Source organism: Hemitrygon akajei, chromosome 13 (genome assembly GCF_048418815.1).
Source record: "Hemitrygon akajei chromosome 13, sHemAka1.3, whole genome shotgun sequence".
NCBI classification, from domain to species: Eukaryota; Metazoa; Chordata; class Chondrichthyes; order Myliobatiformes; family Dasyatidae; genus Hemitrygon; species Hemitrygon akajei.
Window position 1 is genome coordinate 46490920 of NC_133136.1, and position 20062 is coordinate 46510981.

Sequence of the window (20062 nt, forward strand, 5' to 3'; positions counted from 1 at the left end):
ACTTTTTGTGTGTTTATTTCAGATTACCAGTTTTTAAAACATCAGTAAAAATGAAGATAAATAATTTAACAAAATGATCTCATATTTTCAGATTTTTTTGTTATCTTAAAAATAACCCGGAAGGGGAACCAACCGTTAAAACAGAGTTACAGAATGTTATCTCGGGATATTCCCTGAAACAGTGCAAGGCGTATAACTGTAAGTCAAACATTGACACACTACCATTGTATTTGCTACTGATAAAAATACATTTGCGTTGCAATGTAAGGGTAAATTGCGAGAGGTTTTCTTCACTGGAGTGTTCATACTTGGACTCAAGGTATGATGAAAACTTGCAAGTTCATTTAGCCCAACATGGATTAGTCTAGATGAGATTCAAAGAAATGATGTGATCGCCGCAGATGAAAGACGCAATATGTCTAGGTGAGCGAATACACGTAGCATGCCCCAGGAAATGTAACGGCTTGATTCAAAAGCAGAGCAGCAAAGCAAGTGAGAAATGATCTATAACTTTAATAATAGACTGCAAATATAACAAGCCATGAAGGGCTACAAAACAAGAGAGAACTGATACTAAACACCACAGACAGCATGGTTAACCAAAGGCTAGGAGCCACTGGTTGATGCTGGCTGGTTCAGTGGGTGGACAAGGACTGTGGATGACTGCAGGGTTTAAATAGGCTGCAGGTGCTCAGTTAGAAATGAGTGACAGGTGACTCCCGTTAGCTGGGTGGAAACTGGGAGGTGCCTTCCTGTGCAGACCTGACAGTATCACAAGAGGAAGTAACTCCAAATTTTTACTTACACATTGTTCTTTAGAAATGGCCTGCTTCAAAGGAATAATCAGTGTGCTCAAGGATCGGGGGGGTAAGTGGCGAGTCAATGATGTAGAAACTGATGTCTTCCACATGATCCCCTATCCTCATCTGCAAAGCCAGTCTGTTACTGGATCTGCCTGGAACGTAGGAGGGGACCCTCCAAGACAGTTCCGGGTATGAACTGACTCAACTCTCACAGTGGTATGTTGAGCCAACAGGTGGTTCCTAAGTCCAGAAAATTACCCACTGCCCCAAAGTCCAGAAAAGCCTTCACCTAGCTCTAGTTCTTAACTCAGGTGGTCTCCATTTTCAACACAAAACCAGAATCTGTGAGATTGGGAGTTGTGGCTGTTACCATCATAGTCCTCCCCAGCACTGGACGGTCTTAGCAGTTCTCCAGGTGGCTGCAGCTTTGGACATTTGGCCCGCAGGTGACCTGCTTCCCCACAGTAATAGCTGCAGCCTTGATACCGAAGCCGGGACCTTTCACTGGCAGAGAGCCTTGTGTAACCGATCTGCATGGGCTCCACAGAGTCCTCAGCGGGAGGTGGGCTGATCATGGTCCGAGATCGGGGGGTGGGGGGATGAAACCGCAATTGAGTAAGGCCAGGCTTGGGCTAGCCCTCTTCGGCCTCGTAATGTAGTCCCTTTTACGCTCTGCCAAATAATTGTCAAGGCAAATGGATTGCTCGATGAGGACCTCTAAATCCCGTGCTGGCTCTCCCAAGGTGAGACATCCTTTGGTTTGTCCCGGAGTTCGTGGTTTTACAGAGTAACCAAAGCTTCCCTATTCCAACCACTCTCTTGTGCCAGAGTTTGGAGCTCAATAGCACAGTTGGCTGCTGACCAACTTCTCTGATGCAGCTTCATCAGAACATCCAAGGCTCTGTTTGCACTGGCGGGATGATAAAATACCTTTCTCACGGGTGCCATGAACTCTTCTGAATCCGCGCAGATCTCCGACCTTTATTCCCAATGTTTGGTCGCCCATGTGAGGACTCTCCCCATCAGGAGGGAGATCATGAAGGCCACTTTTCCGTGTTCCGAAGGACAGCTGGAATTTGAACGCCATTGAGTGAGGAAACCATGGCAAGAATCTCTCTGGGATTGGAAAATGTGCCGGCTCCACAGAGTGATTGACAGCCTCACCTGAGCGACTCAGGCAGCCTCCTTGTGATAGCTGGTACACAGCAGGCAGGAGGTTGTGTATCTCCTTGGAAATCCTCTCATTGTGGCTGGGCACAGCAGCTGAGACCCCACTGATACCCCACTGGATCCATGTTGGCTCTATCATACTGTGATGAGAGACCTTGACGAGGATGGTTTGAATCCAAGTGCTGGAGTATTTGAGGCTAGAATCAAGACACAGTATAAAGATGGAATGAGAACTGAGCAAAATAAATCCCTAGATGATATCTCTAGTTAAGATTGAGCACCAAACTTCTTCTTCATCATCTTCTGACTTAATGACGATTGGCTGTCCAACTTAAAGGTGCATTATTGCCACCTACTGGACTAGAGTGTGGTGTAGAGTTGGGAAATAAAACCCATACTAGTTCTTTCTCAACTGAAAACTAAATTACCCCCAAAAGCCCTATACATTTTAAATAATGAAAGACAATTAAAGTCAATTAATTGAATTAAAGTCACTTCCATAACATAGTAAAGTTCTAAAATGAAAACTCTCAACCCCCAAAGCTAGTAGTGTAGCCTGCATTTGCTTTCTTTCAACATTGTATGCTTCACACTGTAAAATAATGTGTTCAACTGTTTCACAATGACAAAATCTACAAACCCCAGAGTGATGTTTTCCTACAAATTACAAGGAATTAAGCATTGTATGCCAAATTCTAAGTTGAGCCAACATAATTCCTTCCCTCCTTGTCTTACCCCTTCTCCCATCAATCGGACAGTTTTGTGTATTCTGTAAAGGTCTCTCCCCTTATGCCCATTATCCCACAGGTCTCACTATAATCCCCTAATTGTTAGCCCCACCAACCTTTTAGCTTCTGATTTACTAAGTGGAAGATCTAAATCCACAGATGGACTTTTAACAGCTTATTTGGCCAAACAATTAACCCACTCATTCCCCTCAACACCTCTATGTGTAGGGACCCGGAAGAAGTGGATATGTAGACCAATACTTTGAATATGAAATAAAGTTTAAAGAGTTCCAGCAGTAAATTAGATCTACTGCTAGATCAACCTGTTTTAAGACTAGTCAAAATGGAAGAAGAATCTGAACAAATTATAACTTTGCAAGGACAGATTTCCTCCACCCACTGTTTGCCCAAAATGATGGCAATCAGTTCTGCAGTGTACACTGATAAATAATTAGCAAGACGTTTCTTTAGTGTTACCTGAAATTCAGGCACAAAAAAAACCACACCAACATTTCCTGTTAAATTATCAGTAAAAATGGTTAACATATCACAATAATTCTCCTTAACATACTGATGAACCAACAGACTCTTGGGCATATCAGGATTTCATTAAATCGTGCAACCTGAAATCAACTAAAGCCATTGGAGAAAAAACCATGGTGGGGTTACCGATAAAACTACAGTGGAACAAATTACATGATCCAGCAAACCCATATTCCGAGCGTGATGAGAACCCAGACACCCAAAGCTAAAAACACTCGTCTTGTGATGTTCCAACACACTTTTAACAGGGTGATCATTCCTCTTCCCCCTCAAGTTGACCCAGTATGCTAACAACAACTTCATCCTCCACAGCTGTAAGGGTAATTGTCTCGTTTCAACCAGTAAAGCTGAAGCAGGAGATGACCTTACTGGAGATAACACAGTCTTAAAGCCTGAGCTTGTGTCACATCAAAACACTTTAAATTTGAAGATAAAGCTGATCCATAAACCCCACAGCCATAGTCAAATACCGATCTAGTTAAACAAATATATAAAGTCAGAGATTTTTGTATAGCACCCCAGGAATACCCACATAGACACCCGAGGATATTTAATGCCACTTTACACTTGTCAATTGCCTTACTGATATGGTGCTTCCAAGTCAGCTTATTATCCAGCCACATGCCAAGAAATCTTATCACTGACACTTCAAGAGTTTGACTACACAGTATAATTTCAAATTAAGTGCAGATCTATTGATCCTCCTTGTAAAACATATATCTTGTGTTTTAGCAACTGAAAGCTTAAAACTCCATCTATTTGCCCACTGTTCAAACTTAATAATTGCTAATTGCTTCCTATATACAGTTAAATGGAATTTTTTCCCTCTGGCCAACGAAGCTCCAACATCTGCAAAAAGTGATTTACCCACCTCTGTGCCTATCTCAGAGAAAATATCATTAATCATAATATTAAACAATAAAGAGCTACAAATACTGCCTCGTGGGGTCCCATTCTCTATCTCATAGAAGTCCAAATATACCTTTCCTACCCTTCCCTGCATAGACCGTCTAACTAAGAAACTCAAAAAATTATATAAACTTCCTCCCACTCCTAATTTCTATAATTTAATCAAAAGACCCTCCCTCCGTAATATATCATATGCTTTTTCTACATCAAAGAATACTGCTATTACAACTTCTTTATTTACCTGTGCTTTCCTAATATCATCTTCCAGACATAGAACTGAATCCAATGTCATTCTACTCTTATGAAATCTGCTCTGGTAAAATGCTATATCACCTCATTTTTCCAAAATAAAGTTCAACTGTTCTGATACCATACATTCCATAAGGTTACACAAATGGGACATTAATGATATTGGTCTATAGCTAGAAGGATCTGACAGGGGTTTCCCAGGTTTTAGAATAAGCACTATTACTGCCATTTTCCATGAAGAGGGAAGATAGCCTAAATTCAAAATATGATTCAGAAATTTTAATATTATTTTGAGTTGTCACCCATGTTTAAACATACAATAACATATATCATCCTCTCCTGGAGCCGTCTGAGCTGTACTATTAATAACTTTCATAAATTCGCAAAAAAACTCTACATCACTAATATTACCATTGCTACAGCTAGCTTCCAACACATCAGGATATTCACTTAGAACCTTTTCCCTACATTGTTCAGATCTTCACTTAAATTATCTAGATTTTGAATTGCAGCAAATGACTGAATCTGTAACTCAACCTTCTCTGTTTCAGTAACAATCGTACTAACTTCCTTATTCGATACTGGAATGTTATTAGCCCTATGAATCCCCCCCCCCCCCCGCCCATTTTTTAAATAATTGCCCAAACATCTCCAAGTTTACTGCCTCTTCCAAAACTATGACAATATGACCTCTGGTAACCCTTTATCACGACTTTCACTACTTTTCTCACCACGGCCTCTGCCCTTTCATAATTAATAAGGTCACTTGGAGAGTGATATTTCTTAACTTTCCTAAATGCCTTATTTCTCTCCATAACTGCCTCTGCGCACTCCTCAGTCCACCATGGTACAGCCTTTTAAATGGAATCACTTCCACCACGGTTTGACGAATAATGTGACATTACCTTTCATTGCAGAAACCCACATCACCCTCAGCATTCAGCCCTGATAGACATCCATCACATAAGATCTTAAACCTCTCCCAATATGCTTTACCAAAATTCCACCTCCTAAAAGTGTCCTCCTGTCCCCTATATAAATCCATACCTAAACTTGTAAGTATAGGAAAATGATCACTTCCCAGTATTTCATCTCCCATGACATCCCACTCTCTCACTCCAGCCAGAATGTTTGAAACTAAAGGTAAATCTGTAGCAGATTCAGAACTTATATGAACATTAAATCTCATGCCTCTCCCATCACTAAGACACACAAGATGTGAAATATCTAAAAACTCTTCTACAATCAAACCATTCCCATCATTCTGAGAGCAGCCCCACAGTGAACTATGTGCATTAAGATCCCCACACCATACAGTCCTTAGTGAGCTAGAGCCACATGTGCTTTCCAACAAATCAATCGAAAGCTTTCCGCAAAGGTTAAAAAAATTTACTACTTTAATACCCCTTCCTGTTGAATCAAATACTTCTACTTCAAATGCCTCATGTACTTCCATTTACGTCCACAACTTTATGTCCTATCCCTTTCCTTATAAAACTTGCAACACAACCCCCTCTACCAACTAATCTATCATGCCCAGTTACAATATAATCCTGCAAAGAAAAACTTAAATGTGTTCACAGCCAGGTTTCCCAAGTACAAATAACATCAGGTGGATTTGATAAATCAGAAACAAACTTCTGAAAACAGGCTTCTCGCGTTCCACTGCAATATTTGAATGCCCGTTAAGTACCTTCACAAGAAGACTGAAACACAGACACCCCACCCATCAGAGCTTCATTTACAGCTTCCCACATAACACCTGTTATACCCAGATACTTCTCCCCCTTCACAATCTTCATATTATGTTCCCCACCACACCTACTACATCTTAGTTTCCCCACAACATACTGCCGCAACATGCTTAAACCTCTGACATTTGTAACATCTAAGCAGGGTGGAATATAAGCTCAAACATTATAACTAACATACCCCAAACTAACTTTATCAGGGAGCTTCACTTCATCAAAACATATCAATATAGATAAACAATCCATCTTTTCCCCATTTCTGACTACTTGCAATCTCTTTAACTCCTTAATCTTGTCTCACAATAAATGAGATTTAACTTCTATGGTAATCTCCACCAGAACACCTGATATATCAACCCCCTAACAGCTCTACTTTCATTAGGCAAAATAGGTACTATCTTTTTGCCAAGTGAAGTCTTCAGCTGTAATGCTTTCTCACACTGCTTTTAATCCTTGCACACAATTAACACCTTCCCTCTTTAAATGATATTCCCTATGGCCGCCTTTAGCTCTGCAGTTATTTTAATGGGATTGATGGAGGGCGGCTGTTCCGGTTCAAATTTAAACAATACCTTGAAGACTTCTTTCCTTTATTTTAAAATATCCATCCTTTCCTCTCCATCACTTGACATTATACCAATGTTATGTTTCTTCTTCTGTTTTCCACCTCTTGATTCAACTTCTTTCCAATGTCCTCCACCCTCACCCGAACCCTCCAGTTCCTTTTCCAGATTCTCCCCCTGCCCAAACCTACACTATTTTCCAATCTCCCCACCATTCACAGCCAGAGCCACCCTCTGCCACTCCTGAGCCTGGCCAAGTCCCTTGAGCCTGGACTCAGCTGCCACTCAACTGAGCATCAAACTTCTTCTTCATATTGAGTTGTTTTATGGCAGTTGGCAAACCAGCTTTAAGGTGCATTACTGCCACCTACTGGACTGGAGTGTGAATCATTTGATAAACAGGAGGAATGAAAAGAACTGCATTCCCTAAATTCTATATAATAAACCAGAGTCTTTCAGATACTTCATGATATAGGTCTGAATTTCTCTTGAACTCCCACCTAAAATATCTTCTATACCCAGAGCAGTTTTTTTTTTGTTTATCTGAAGCACTCCTATCATCTTCACTCTTTCTCTTTCATACTTCTTACTTTTTATCAATACATGTTCAACTGTTTCTGGTTGATTACAGTATTCACACAACCCAGTTGGATGTTTCCCCATTTTATATAATGTGTAATTAAGACTTGTGTGTACAATTTTTAAATGACTGATGATCACTTCTATCTTTCTATACCCACCTGATATTCTTTGGTATCTAACTTGCCTTTGTATTTTGTACAGTTGTCTCCCTGTTTCAATCTCATCCCAGAGTTGAGCACCGAATTTCAGTTCAGGTGCTCTTTAGAACCTCAATTCTTGGCCCCAAAACATAATTGCCAATTAGTGAAATGGTCCTGAACCCTTAAAGGGAATACACTAGCTATTCATATCTGAAGAGTTGGAGCATCTAAGTGCCAGAAGCTGGTTCTGTTGGGTGGGTGTTGTAACAATTAGGTACTTAATGGTCAACATGGATGGAGTCAGCCAAAACAACTGTTCTATGTCATGTAAGCATCCTGAGTACTGGACTAATGAACAGAGATGTGGGTTTGAGCCCAACCTTGACAGCTAGAGAATTTAGGCCAAGTCAGTGAGTTAAAAAGTGCATTCTGACCTCCGACCACCCCAGAATGAAAAAAAATCTTCTTTTTATCCCCTTTAAAATTTTTACACATGATCTCAAATTGATGCTGTCTGGTGTAGCCATCTCTGCCTTAGGGGAAAACCTGCCGCTGTCTACCCTGTATATGCCCCTCACAATTTTACACCCAACCCCTCTCCATCACTTTAAGTTTAGTCAATTATCAGCACTTTTGTTTAGATTGTGTTAAATATTTTCACCTTTTCTGCTATTTACCCACATTTTATGTTCTGACACATGCATGTGTGGTAACACTTGTGAGATATCTGCCTTACACCTTACATCCTCAGCAACAGCGGCTACCTGTACATTCACTATGGTTTGTGCTGAACTGTTCTGGATCCTCCAGAGGCTCAAGATGACAGTATTTTGATTTCAGATTAATTTTTTGTTTTAAGTTTTCTATCCTAAATCTCCATTCAGTAGTTCAGTGTGTAGCAAGCATTTATGGTAAATTAGACACTATGCTTTGTTCCCATCTCCTTTAAATGCTAATTAGCATTCATTCAAAATGGTAACATGTCACCGTTGAATGAATATACCTGAATCTAGTTTTCTGAGTGGAGGAATAGCAACAAAATCTGCATTAAAATAAAAGGAGATGATGTATTCTCATTTGACTGTAGGACATCTTGTTTTATTCCAAGCAGAATGGTACCATGACATGACAGAAGATATTTAATACAGAGTTGATTTTGTTTCCATTGCCTACAATAGAGATGAAGAACATGGTGGTGTTTTCATCTTTTAGTGTATTATTTTCCTGGGTTTAGCATATTTTTTATTACGCTGTTTGAACAAGAAACCTAAGAACTTCGTTCCTGCTATTTCCCAGAAGTTGGTGGATAGGCCCCCTACTACTGATTCATATCATGTATTACTAACTAAACAATACAATTAGAAACAAGGTGTTTCATGATCGGTGATTCTAAATCCAATAACAGGTTTGGTGTAAAAGCCCAAAAATGCAGAGATCCAGTAAAGTAACTGAATGATTTATTGCTCTGAATGGGAACAGCATTATGAATACTGTATTATGAACACTACTAAATCTGCTAATGGTTCTTAATTGATTGCTCTCTATTTGTTATTGTTTTCCAATTATTCATTAGTTCACATTCCTATATTTTTCAGCTTGTTTTAAAGACCTGTTTGTTGGCCTGGACTTCCTAGGAGATGACTTCCGTCAGTTTGTAGTAGACGATGAACACAGCTGCCAAAGAGAATGTACAGAGCAGCCTGACTGTCAGTACTTCACCTTTGTAAATGGGTTATATCACAAAGCATGGCAGCGGTGAGTCAAACTCTCAAACAACCCAGGAACAAGGAGCAAAAAAACCTCAGTTTTGTGTAGAGGACGGCAGTCCTGGATCCTTCATCAATCCTATTCCTCCGGCAGTTTTTACCCATTTCCTTTAACTCTACAGGAATGTTTACCAAGGGTTAAGATTACTCTGCAGTGTGCATGGCCAGTTCAAGAACTATGCTCACTTATTAGTGGCAGCCTCAGAGAAACTATGTCTAGAAATATTTGATGGTTTTGTGAATATTTCACGGCAAAATTCTGCAATATTTTTGATTTCCTCACAATAGTGAAATATAGTTGGTGGTTTTGCAAATATTTCAAACAATGTAATTTTTATCTGATTTTTCTATAGTTACATTTGCTACCTCAAAAAGAGTGAAGGAGGAACACCATCGAAGATAACAACTCTTGAGAACGTTGTATCTGGATTTCCTTTAAGAGAGTGCCAGTTCAATAAGTCAGGTTTGTTCAAAATAATTTCAATCAGCGAAGAGTGAAATAGAAAATAATTATCAATATAAATTCTCTTCACTCTATTCTGTCTTTATTTTTTATATTAGTACTTAATGTATCCATGTAAGGAAGATACAATGCATCATAGTCTAACAGAGTAGCTAAGTTAAGGAATTCATGCAGGGTAATTCTCATCAATAGGTCTCAACTGTAGTATGTCAGTTTCATTGTTTGAATGTTGTGAGCCCCTTCTGTACAGTTCTTCAAGTTGAAATCATAACAGCAAAAACACTTCAGCCCACTGAATCTGTTCTGAGCATCAGGAAAGTGGACATGGATCCGTTACAAATCCTCTTTTGTTCTCCTGTATGCCAGCAACTCGAACCAAATGCTACCAGTGACACCCACATTTCGAGCTATTTACACAGCTCTATTAAACTAATAATCAGTAAGTCTTTAGGGTGTGGGAGGAAATGGAAGAACCTGGAGGAAACCCACACGATCCTCACAATGTGTGTGTGTCCTTAACTCCTGGTAGAGTTGTCAGGGCGCCGTCATGACAAGGTTTTTGCACCGATCTTTTTGATGATTGCTCATTGTACGGGCATCTGAAACCTGGCAGTGCCCATCCTTCTCCAGGTGTTTGGAGCCGACTGGATTTGAACTTCGCTCTGAAGTCCGGCACTGATGCCACTATGCCACCAGCCGGCACAATGTGAGAATGTACAAATTTTAAATGGACAAGACTGGAGGTCGGAATTGTGTGTGGGTTGCTCGTGCTGTGAGGTAACAGAGTGACTAGTTGTACCACTCTGTTGTCCTTACACAGACATCTACATTATACTCAGTGTTATGGATCTTAATTAAATCAGTGAGCAGAGTTGTTGAATGATAGGTTAGGTGTAACCTTAGACAAGTGCTACATAATAATCATTATCTCTTGCCCATGGTCTACATTTTCTCACAGCTAGTTTACACAATGTTTAAATAAGCTGACAATTCAGCAGGAAAATAGGTAGCAGCACAAAAGTGTAACTCTTAGTGTAATCGCTATCCGGCATCAGCCGTAAGATCTGGGTTTGATTCCCACTGTTCTCTGTAAGGAGTTTACATGGTCTCCCTGTGATCATGAGGGCTTGCTTTGGGTGCTCCATTCCGAAGGTGTACAGTTAGTGTTAGTGAGTTATGGACATTCTATGCAGGTGCCTGAAGTGTGTGTGACACTTGCAGCCTGCCCGGCATAATCCTCGCTGATCTGATGTGACGCAAATGAGATTTACCACTGTTAGTTTTGATGAACATGCGACAAATGAAGCTAATCTAATTTCAATTTAGGGAGCGGTGACCATAACTCTTAAGTTTTAAGATAGATTTCTGTTTTTGGGCAAGTCCGTATTTCACATACAGAGGGTGTTTAAAGACAACTGCACAGAATAAAGGATGGTTATGTTCTAGGATGAAGGATGGACAGGGACACCAAGTTAATGGAAGGGCAAACACGAGGAAATCTGCAGATGCTGGAAATTCAAACAACACACACAAAATGCTGGTGGAACACAGCAGGCCAGGCAGTATCTATAGGAAGAAGCACTGTCGACGTTTCGGGCCGAGGGTCCTGACGAAGGGTCTCGGCCCAAAACATCGACAGTGCTTCTTCCTATAGATGCTGCCTGGCCTGCTGTGTTCCACCAGCATTTTGTGTGTGTTGGTTATATTAATGGAAGGTTGATTATCGAGAGTGGTGGTGAATTTAGTCAAGAAGGAAAAAGAGGTTTAATGCTAAGTTAAGGGAGTTAAACCCTGAGGATGATAAAGAAGCTAGAGAAGAACTCAAGAAGGAAATTAAGAGTCAGGAAGGGCCATGAAATGTCATTGACAAGTAGTATTACACAAAATCCATACATACATCAAAAGCAAAAGGATGACCAGGGTGTGGATAAAGGAGGGACTGTGTGCTTGGAGACAAAAGATATGGGTGAGGTCCTGTTAGTAGTTTGTAACAGTATTTACCCAGGAAAAGGAAGTGGAGAGCAATGAAATCAGTGCTGAGAGTGCTAATATGCTAAGGTAAATAAGATAAAGAGTACTTCAGTACTTTGTAAGATTAAGAGTGCTGTTAAAGAACTTTAATGTGCATGAATTCCCACTGCACAATGGGGTGCCAGGTTCTAACCAGATGAGTACCTCTCGTATGTTATTTTGTATGTAAAAGACCTTCCTTTCCAATTAATCTCCCTTCTTGGACAGCTACCAGCTACAATCCCTGGTTTCCCTTTAATCGTCCTATCCCATCCCATTCCAATCATCTCTTATCATTGCACATGGTGCTCAAACGAGTTCAGTCACTGGTACATTTGGGAAAATACAAGTTTATAGTGAATATAAATGCACTTACATCGACACAAAAGATGTCATTTGACTGAACTGATGACTGGAATGGGATGGGATAGGAGGGTTTAAGGAAGACCAGAGTTTGTGTATGGTAGTTGTCCTAAATGGGAGATTAACCAAACTGAATCTATTCACGATAAATGGCAATGCTCCACACCATGTTGGCCAATCTACGTGTCCTGTTGTTTACTTTGGTGATATATTTACATTCCTGTTATTGCCTTCCTGTTATTTTTAAGAACATTTTAGAATTACTATTTAATTATGTATTAGACTCTTTATAGAACATTAATCATACAAGTATCTTTGTAGATACATAGATATTGTGAATGTAATAATGGTGAAACTCTCTGGGCCAGAGGTTAAAGAATTTATACTTCCCTGCTTCATTTCTTCATACACTTAGAAACTTTAAAAAGATCAAATTTGAAATTATAATTTAGTTTTGCTACTTTATGTTTCATTATTCTCTTTGGTTCTGATGTAATCTGACTCAATTCTATTTATGTCCTTCTCCTGCATTCCTCTTTCTTATTTCCATTCTTGACGCTCATTAATTACATCTCCCTGCAGCTGCTTTTCACTAAAACCCACGGTATTTCATTACACTCACCTTGCTGTCATTAACTCACAATTGCAGCAAGTAGTATTGCAAATGATTTTTGAGTTTAAGTCCACAGGAGTAGTCATAATGGCAAATGCCACGAGATTGTTACTTCAGTAATTGAACACATTGTTTAAGGGATGCTTCCTTGCAGAAAATGCCAGTGTGGAAGCCACTGCCCGGAAATTCCTGCCAGTGAGCAACACTAAATAGGTGGCATAGTGATGTAGTGGTTAGCATAACACTGTTACAATGCCAATGACCTGGTTTCTATTCCTGTCGTTGTCTGTAAGGAGTTTGTTCGTTGTCCTGGTGAACACGTAGGTTTCCTCTCTGTGCTCCAGTTTCCTCCTTCATCCCAAAGACGTGTGAGTTAATATGTTAATTAGTCACATAGGTGTAATGGCTATGCAGGCTCTTTGGGCCAGAAGGACATGTTACCATGTGGTATCTCTAAATAAATTAATACATGCACTATACAATAATATCAATGTGTCACACTTTGTCTTCTCAATTCACTGCGGTGAATTCAACAGATCAAGAAATGTGATGCCAGCATTCTTTTCAAGAGGACTAGAATATAAAAGCAAGGGTGTAATGTTGAGACTTTATAAAGCAATGAGGAGGCCTCGCTTGAAGTATTGTGAGCTTTTGGACCCCTTATCTTAGAAAAGATGTGCTGAAACTGGAGACGGTTCATAGGTGGTTCAGGAAAATAATTCCAGGATTGAATGGCTTGTCATATGAAGAGAGTTTGATGGCTCTGGGCCTGTATTCACTAGAATTCAGAAGAATGAGGGATGACCACATTGAAATCTATTGAATGGTGAAAGGCCTTGACAGAGTGTATGTGGAGAGGATGTTTCCTATGGTGGGAGAGTCTAAGACCAGAGGACACAGCTTCAGAATCAAGGAGCATCCTTTTAGAATGGAGTTGAGGAGGAAATTCTTTAGCCTGAGAGAGGTGAATCTGTGGAATTCATTGCTGCAGGCAGCTGTGGAGGCCAAGTCTTTATGTGTATTTAAGACAGAGATTGATAGATTCTTGATTAGTCAGGGCATGAAAGGACATGGGGAGGGGGCAGGAGGTTGGGGTTGAGAGGAAAATTGGGTCAGTCATATCTCAATGGGTCAAATGGCCTAATTCTGCTCCTATGTCTTATGGTTTTCTGAATACTGAAGGAGGAACACAATTGTGTGGTCATTGATGTAAAGCACATTATCAACTTATAGTGAGTTTCTTGCCATGCGTTCTATCAGTGCAAACCTCAGCGGGGATCTCTTGTGGCAGCAGTTCAGCACTTTATTGGTTTGATGTTGAGCAGAATTATGATCTAAACCATCATAACCTGTTGATTTTCTGTCTGAGATCCATGTACAGACACAGTCTCCACCACAATTATTTATAAACAAGAACACCTATATTCAAGTGTACACGTTGAGAAACAAGCACTGCTGCCAAAGTGGATTAGCTAGTGGATCTTGCTCTAGCAATCCAGGTTCAACCTTGACCTGGGCTGCTGTGTGCATACAACTTGCACGTTCTATTTGTAACCACACTTACCTCTTCTGCAAACTCTGCTCACCTCCAACGTACACTCGAAAGGTGAGCAGTTTACTAAGTTAATTGACCCCTGTAAAATTTCCCTAGTGTGTAGGTGAACAAAATACGGGAGGAGTTGATTGTGGGGAGAATAAATAAAAAATAGGATTAATGTGGAATGAGCATAAACAAGTGGTTGATGGTCAGCATGTCGATGCAGCAATTGAAAAGGCTGTATTTTGTGCTATATGACTCAGTGAACCAGTGACACTAAATTATGTAATGCAAAGTGGGTTCTTGGTTGAGCAGCAGGTCTAATTTCAATAGAGGTGAGTATTGGCCGGACTGGGAATTAGGTCAGTGATGCACCATCAATAACTCACTCTGAGACGTAAAGGCGAGATATCGGCTTTTATTGACTGGAAGAAGGAACAAGCAGTGAGTGACCACTATACTACATCCTGGAGACAGAGAGGCCGGGCTCAGACCTCCATCACCTTTATACCGGGGTCTGTGGGAGGAGCCACAGGAGCAGTCATCAGGGGACGTGTCCAGACAGGTATATGTAGTTCACCACAGTCAGGAAGAACACTTTTGGAGCCATCTCCTTACCTACGTTTTCAGCCTAGTGTAGAAGCCATTTCGGTTTCTTCTCACAGGCCCTTGGCTGATTATATATATGACCCCAGTGATGGCTGCTGAATCTAGATAGTACCTTCAAAGAGGACATCTCTGGCTTCTGGCTTTTGTGCTACAGATCTGCTAAAGTGAGTCAGTTCCCAACATGTTGGGCAAATCTGCAGCAAGATCTGTGGGTATGGGTTGTTCAATATTAACCACCACCTGTTAGTTTATGAAGTAAACTAAGTGGGTCGGGCAACATCTATTGAGGGAAATGAGCAGTTGACATTTGGGGGTTGGGTCATCTCAGATGGACTGAAAGAGAAGAGAGACAAATTGAGGGTGTGTGATTTGGAGATGAAGGAGGAAGAGGGGAAAATGTGAAAGGTTTGGTTGTGGAGGTCACATAGGGCTGAAAATAATGGAGTCCGATATGAAAGGAAGATGGATGATGGAACCAAATAAAGAAGGTGGGTTGAGCAGATGGGAGCAGTGGGGGAATAGGACACAGTGGGAGGAGAGTTTGTATGATGGGCAGATGGAGTAGGTGGAGGGAAGAAAGAAAGTGGTTTTTTGGTGGCTGGGCATTAGGTGTGCTTAGATGGAACTGGGTAGATCAGGAGGAAGGAGAAAGGCACAGAGGTGTTTGAGTGTTACCTGAAATAGGAGAATTCACTGATCATGGCCATGGGGTGCTGTTGCTATAGTTTGCTTTTTATAGTTTTAATTGTAATTCTTACTTTGTTAAATTATATAATGTTTTGCTTAGTTTCAGAATGTAGAACAGCTCTTTCTGAAGACGTAGATTTTCCTGGAAATGATATCATCTGGGTCCTTGCACCTGATGTAAATGTCTGTCAACAACTGTGCACTGATCATCCTCAATGCTTATTCTTCACATTTTTGAAGAGAGAATGGAGCACAGATCATAGAAGGTATTATGGAAGCTGTATACGTTCAGTAACATGTTTATACTGAAAGTTTTACATAGAAACATAGAAAACCTGCAGCACAATACAGGCCCTTCAGCTCACGAAGCTGTGCTGAAGATGTCCATCCCTTAGAACGACCTAGGATTTACCTATAGCCCTTTATTTTTCTAAGATCCATGTAGCCATTCAGCAGTCTCTTAAAAGACACTATCGTTTCTGCTTCCACCACCACTGCCGGCAGCCCATTCCACGCATTCGCCACTCTCTGCGTTAAAAACTTACCAGTGACATCTCCTCTGTACCTACTTCCATACACCTTAAAACTGTGCCCTCTTGTGCTAGCCATTTCAGCCCTGGGAAAAAGCCTCTGACTATCCATAATATTTATTAATGAGGAATGTCAAATCTGCAATGGAAATGCAACATGGTATGAAGAAAGTGAGCTCATTTAGCCCAATTAGCCCTAAAGGTTAACCTCCAGGTTGAGTTGGTTGTGAAGAAGGCGAATGCAATGTTGGCATTCATTTCTAGAGGTATAGAATATAAGAGCAGGGGTGTGATGTTGAGGCCCTTGTGAGACCACACTTGGAGTATTGTGTGCAGTTTTGGGCTCCTAATTTTAGAAAGGACATATTGACATTGGAGAGGGTTCAGAGAAGATTCACAAGAATGATTCCAGGAATGAAAGGGAATTTCATTGAGGAATGTCTGGCAGCTCTTGGTCTGTATTCCCTGGAATTCAGGAGAATGAGGGGGATCTCAGAGAAACATTCTGAATGTTAAAAGGCCTGAACAGATTAGATATGGCAAAGTTATTTCCCATGGTAGGGGAGTCTAGGACAAAAGGGCATGACTTCAGGATTGAAGGAAGTCCTTTTAGAACTGAGATGTGGAGAAATTACTTTAGTCAGAGGGTGGTAAATCTGTGGAATTTGTTGCCACGAGCGGCTGTGGAGGCCAAGTCATTGAGTGCATTTAAGGCAAAGATAGATAGGTTCTTGATTAGCCAGGGCATCAAAGGGTATGGGGAGAAAGCAGGGGAGTGGGGATGACTGGAAGAATTGGATCAGCCCATGATTGAATGGTGGAGCAGACTCGATGGGCCAGATAGCCTACTCTGCTCCTATATCGTATGGTCTTATATTCTTACTCTAGATCTTTGAAAGAATGGTCTGATTAATTCTACTCTTCAGTTACTTCATATCCCTTGTCACTATTTCTACTGTTTCTCATTTCTCTCTGTAATGAGTAGCCCAGTTTTGGATTCAGTACTTTTTGTATGGTTTTCATTATTTTGTTTTCTTAAGTTGAATTGATATGTTTTTATCCATTCTCATGAGAATGGTTTATTATAGACATTATTCTATATTCCTTGAGACTTCTAGACCTGGGACTCAGCACTTCCCTTTGGAAATGGATCCTTGACTTCCTGACCAACAGAGCACAATCAATAAGGATAGGCAACCCCTCCTACACAATTATCTTCAGCATTCTCGTACCACAATGGATCTACTCTACTCCCTATACACTCACAACTGCACAGCTAGATTCTGCTCTAATCACAGCTACAGGTTGACAGATGACACCACTGTAATGGGGCAAATCTCAGTTAGTATTGAGTCAGACAACAGGAGGAAATATAGAAAGCCTAGTGACATGGTGTTATGACAACAAAGCTTTTTCTCATTTTCAACAAAATAAAAGAGCTGGTTGTTGACTTTAGTAAGTGGGGTGGCACACACACTCCCGCTTACATAAATGGCGCTACGAGATGGTTGAGAGTTTCAGGTTTCTAGGACTGAACATAACCAATAATCCATCCTGGTCCAACTACATAGATGCCATGGCCAAGCAAGTCACTAGAGCCTCTATTTCATTGGGAGTCAAATGAAAATGGCATGTCCCCATTGATCCTCACTAAGGTTTAAGGATATATGCTGATTTGGTAAGGCAGCTGCTCTGCCCAAGACCACAAGAAACTGCAGAAGCTGTGGACACAGCTCAGCTTATCGTTGAAACCAGCCTCCTGTCCATGGACTCTGTCTATACTTCTCACTGCCTCAGTAAAGCAGCAAACATAATCAGAGAGTTCACCCACCCTAGACATTCCCATTTTTCTACTCCTCCCATCAGGCAGAAATTAAAACAAAACTGAAAGCATGTACCACCGGGCTCAAGGACAGGTTCAATCCCACTGTTATCAGACTACTGAGTGTTCCCCTGGTTTAATAAGAATAGACTCTTGCCCTCACAATCTACCTTGTTATGGATTTGCACCTTATTGTCTGGCTGCACTACACTTCCTCTGTAACGGTAACACTTCATTCTGTAATGGACTTCCCCTCTACTACCTTAATGCACTGATGTTCAAAGTTAAGGTTCAAAGTGCATTTATTATCAAAGTATATATATGTCACCATATACTGTACAACCCTGAGATTTGTTTTTTGTGGGCATGCTCAGTAAATCCAAGAAACATAATAGAATCAATGAAAGACCGCACCCAACAGGACAGAGAAATAACCAATGTGCAAAAGACAACAAACTGTGCAAATACAAAAGAAAAATATAAACAAATGAGCAGTACATATCAAGAACATGAGAGGAAGAGTCCTTGAAAATGCGTCTATAGGTTGTGGGAACAGTTCAGTGAATTTATCGCCACTGGTTCAAGAGCCTTGTGGTTGAGGAGTAATAACTGTTCCTGAACCTGGTGGGGAGGGTCCAGAGGCTGGAGTACAGTCTTCCTGATGGCAGCCATGAGAAGAGAGCATCACTAGGGTGGTGGGGTTTCTTGATATTGCATGCTACTTTCCTGCGACAGCACTCCATGTGGATATGCTCAGTGGTGGGAAGGGCTTTACCTGTGATGAACTGGACAGTGCTCTCTGTTCCTTGTAGGATTTTCCTTTCAAGGGCATTGGTGTTTCCATACGAGGCCATGATGCAACCAGGCAGGATACTCTCCACCACACATCTATAGAAATTTATTATAATTTTAGATGTCATGCCAAACCTTTGCAAACTTCTAAAGCAGTTTAGGCACTGTCGTGCAATTCTGTGAAGGTGTGATGAACTGATCTGCATGGATGGCATCAAAGCACTTCTTTCTCTGTAGCTTGCTGCATATGATAACAATAAGGCAATTTGCAAAGTTGTCTTCTAACAGTTATCTGTATAAAAAGATGCATCCCGCTTACTTAGAAATCTGACCAAATAAGTACTTGTTCTCTCAGGGTCTTCTCCTTCAGATGGAAGAGAATAATTCCAAAGCAGATCAAAAAATGTGCAGAGGTTCTTTTCAATATCCTGTCTCATACCAGTTCATTCATTTACAACATTATGATAAATTATTTGGCCATCATTGCAATGATCTTTATAGGATCTTGCTCCACAGGAGTTGGTACATTGTTTGATTGCAGCTGTGGTAATAAATTTAAAATATTGAAATGTAGTTGTATTGGTAAATTATCTTAGTGGCCCTGAAATATATGTATCAGTTATGTACCATATACGTATCAGCTTCTTCCAAAGACTGAAAAATGAAATTATATTTGCATTTAGAAGATGATTAGCATTTTAAAGGACTTCTCTGCATATATTTGGCTGACAGTGGATTAATTCACATTATAACTGGCTTTTTCCAGATTTTACTGTTATCTAAAGCAAACTGCAACTGGAAAAGTATCAAGAAAAACAAATTTACAAAATGCTGTAAGTGGGTTTTCCCTCAAATTGTGCAAGAATCTTGTCAAATGTAAGTAAATACAAAACAATCTTAATTTTGTTTTTCTGTAATTTTGTTTATTAACATAAATGAGCTCAGAGCTAATTTTGAATATGCATATTCAGGATGTAGTTATTCTTAGCAAATTCAAAATTTATTGTCCATTCTTCATTGCTCATGAAAACATCAGTGGCTGCTTTCTTGAATTGTTGCAATGTTCCTGATGTGGAAATTCAGGGTTTAGATACAGTGAGGGTGAAGGACCTGCAATATTCTGCCAACTGAGAATGCCGTATGAGGAGAATCCACAAGCAGAGATGTTGCTGGCTCCATTTCTTTTCTGTGTGGGATCAGCGCATAGAAAATTTATAATTCAGTCATCAATCTGCAGGCAAACAGTGGTGCTCACCCTGACATCCGTAAGCAAAAACAAAACAAAATATTTTCTTTGACCTTTTTTCCTATTGGGATCATCCTGAATATTTAAAGCAGGATTTAAAGTCTCCTAAGCTGCTGAGGAATGAATCAGGAAGAGAGCTGCAACTCATAGAGTGTGCTGGATCACTGTCAGGAAATTCAGCACTTT

At 40.4% G+C, this 20062-nt stretch overlaps 1 protein-coding gene across 4 annotated transcripts in view; it reads left to right on the forward strand.

Annotated features, from left to right (window-relative positions):
- Window positions 1-20062, forward strand: part of LOC140737843 (uncharacterized) — a 185607-nt gene that overhangs the window by 22154 nt on the left and 143391 nt on the right. For 3 of the 4 annotated variants that reach the window (XM_073064541.1, XM_073064544.1, XM_073064542.1), the window contains exons 6-10: window positions 92-198; window positions 9034-9193; window positions 9558-9667; window positions 15587-15752; window positions 19397-19506. The exons of the other annotated variant lie outside the window; for it this stretch is intronic. In XM_073064541.1, coding sequence (XP_072920642.1) covers window positions 92-198; window positions 9034-9193; window positions 9558-9667; window positions 15587-15752; window positions 19397-19506 — 653 coding nt within the window. The remainder of the gene's footprint in view (window positions 1-91; window positions 199-9033; window positions 9194-9557; window positions 9668-15586; window positions 15753-19396; window positions 19507-20062) is intronic. 4 annotated transcript variants of the gene reach the window in all.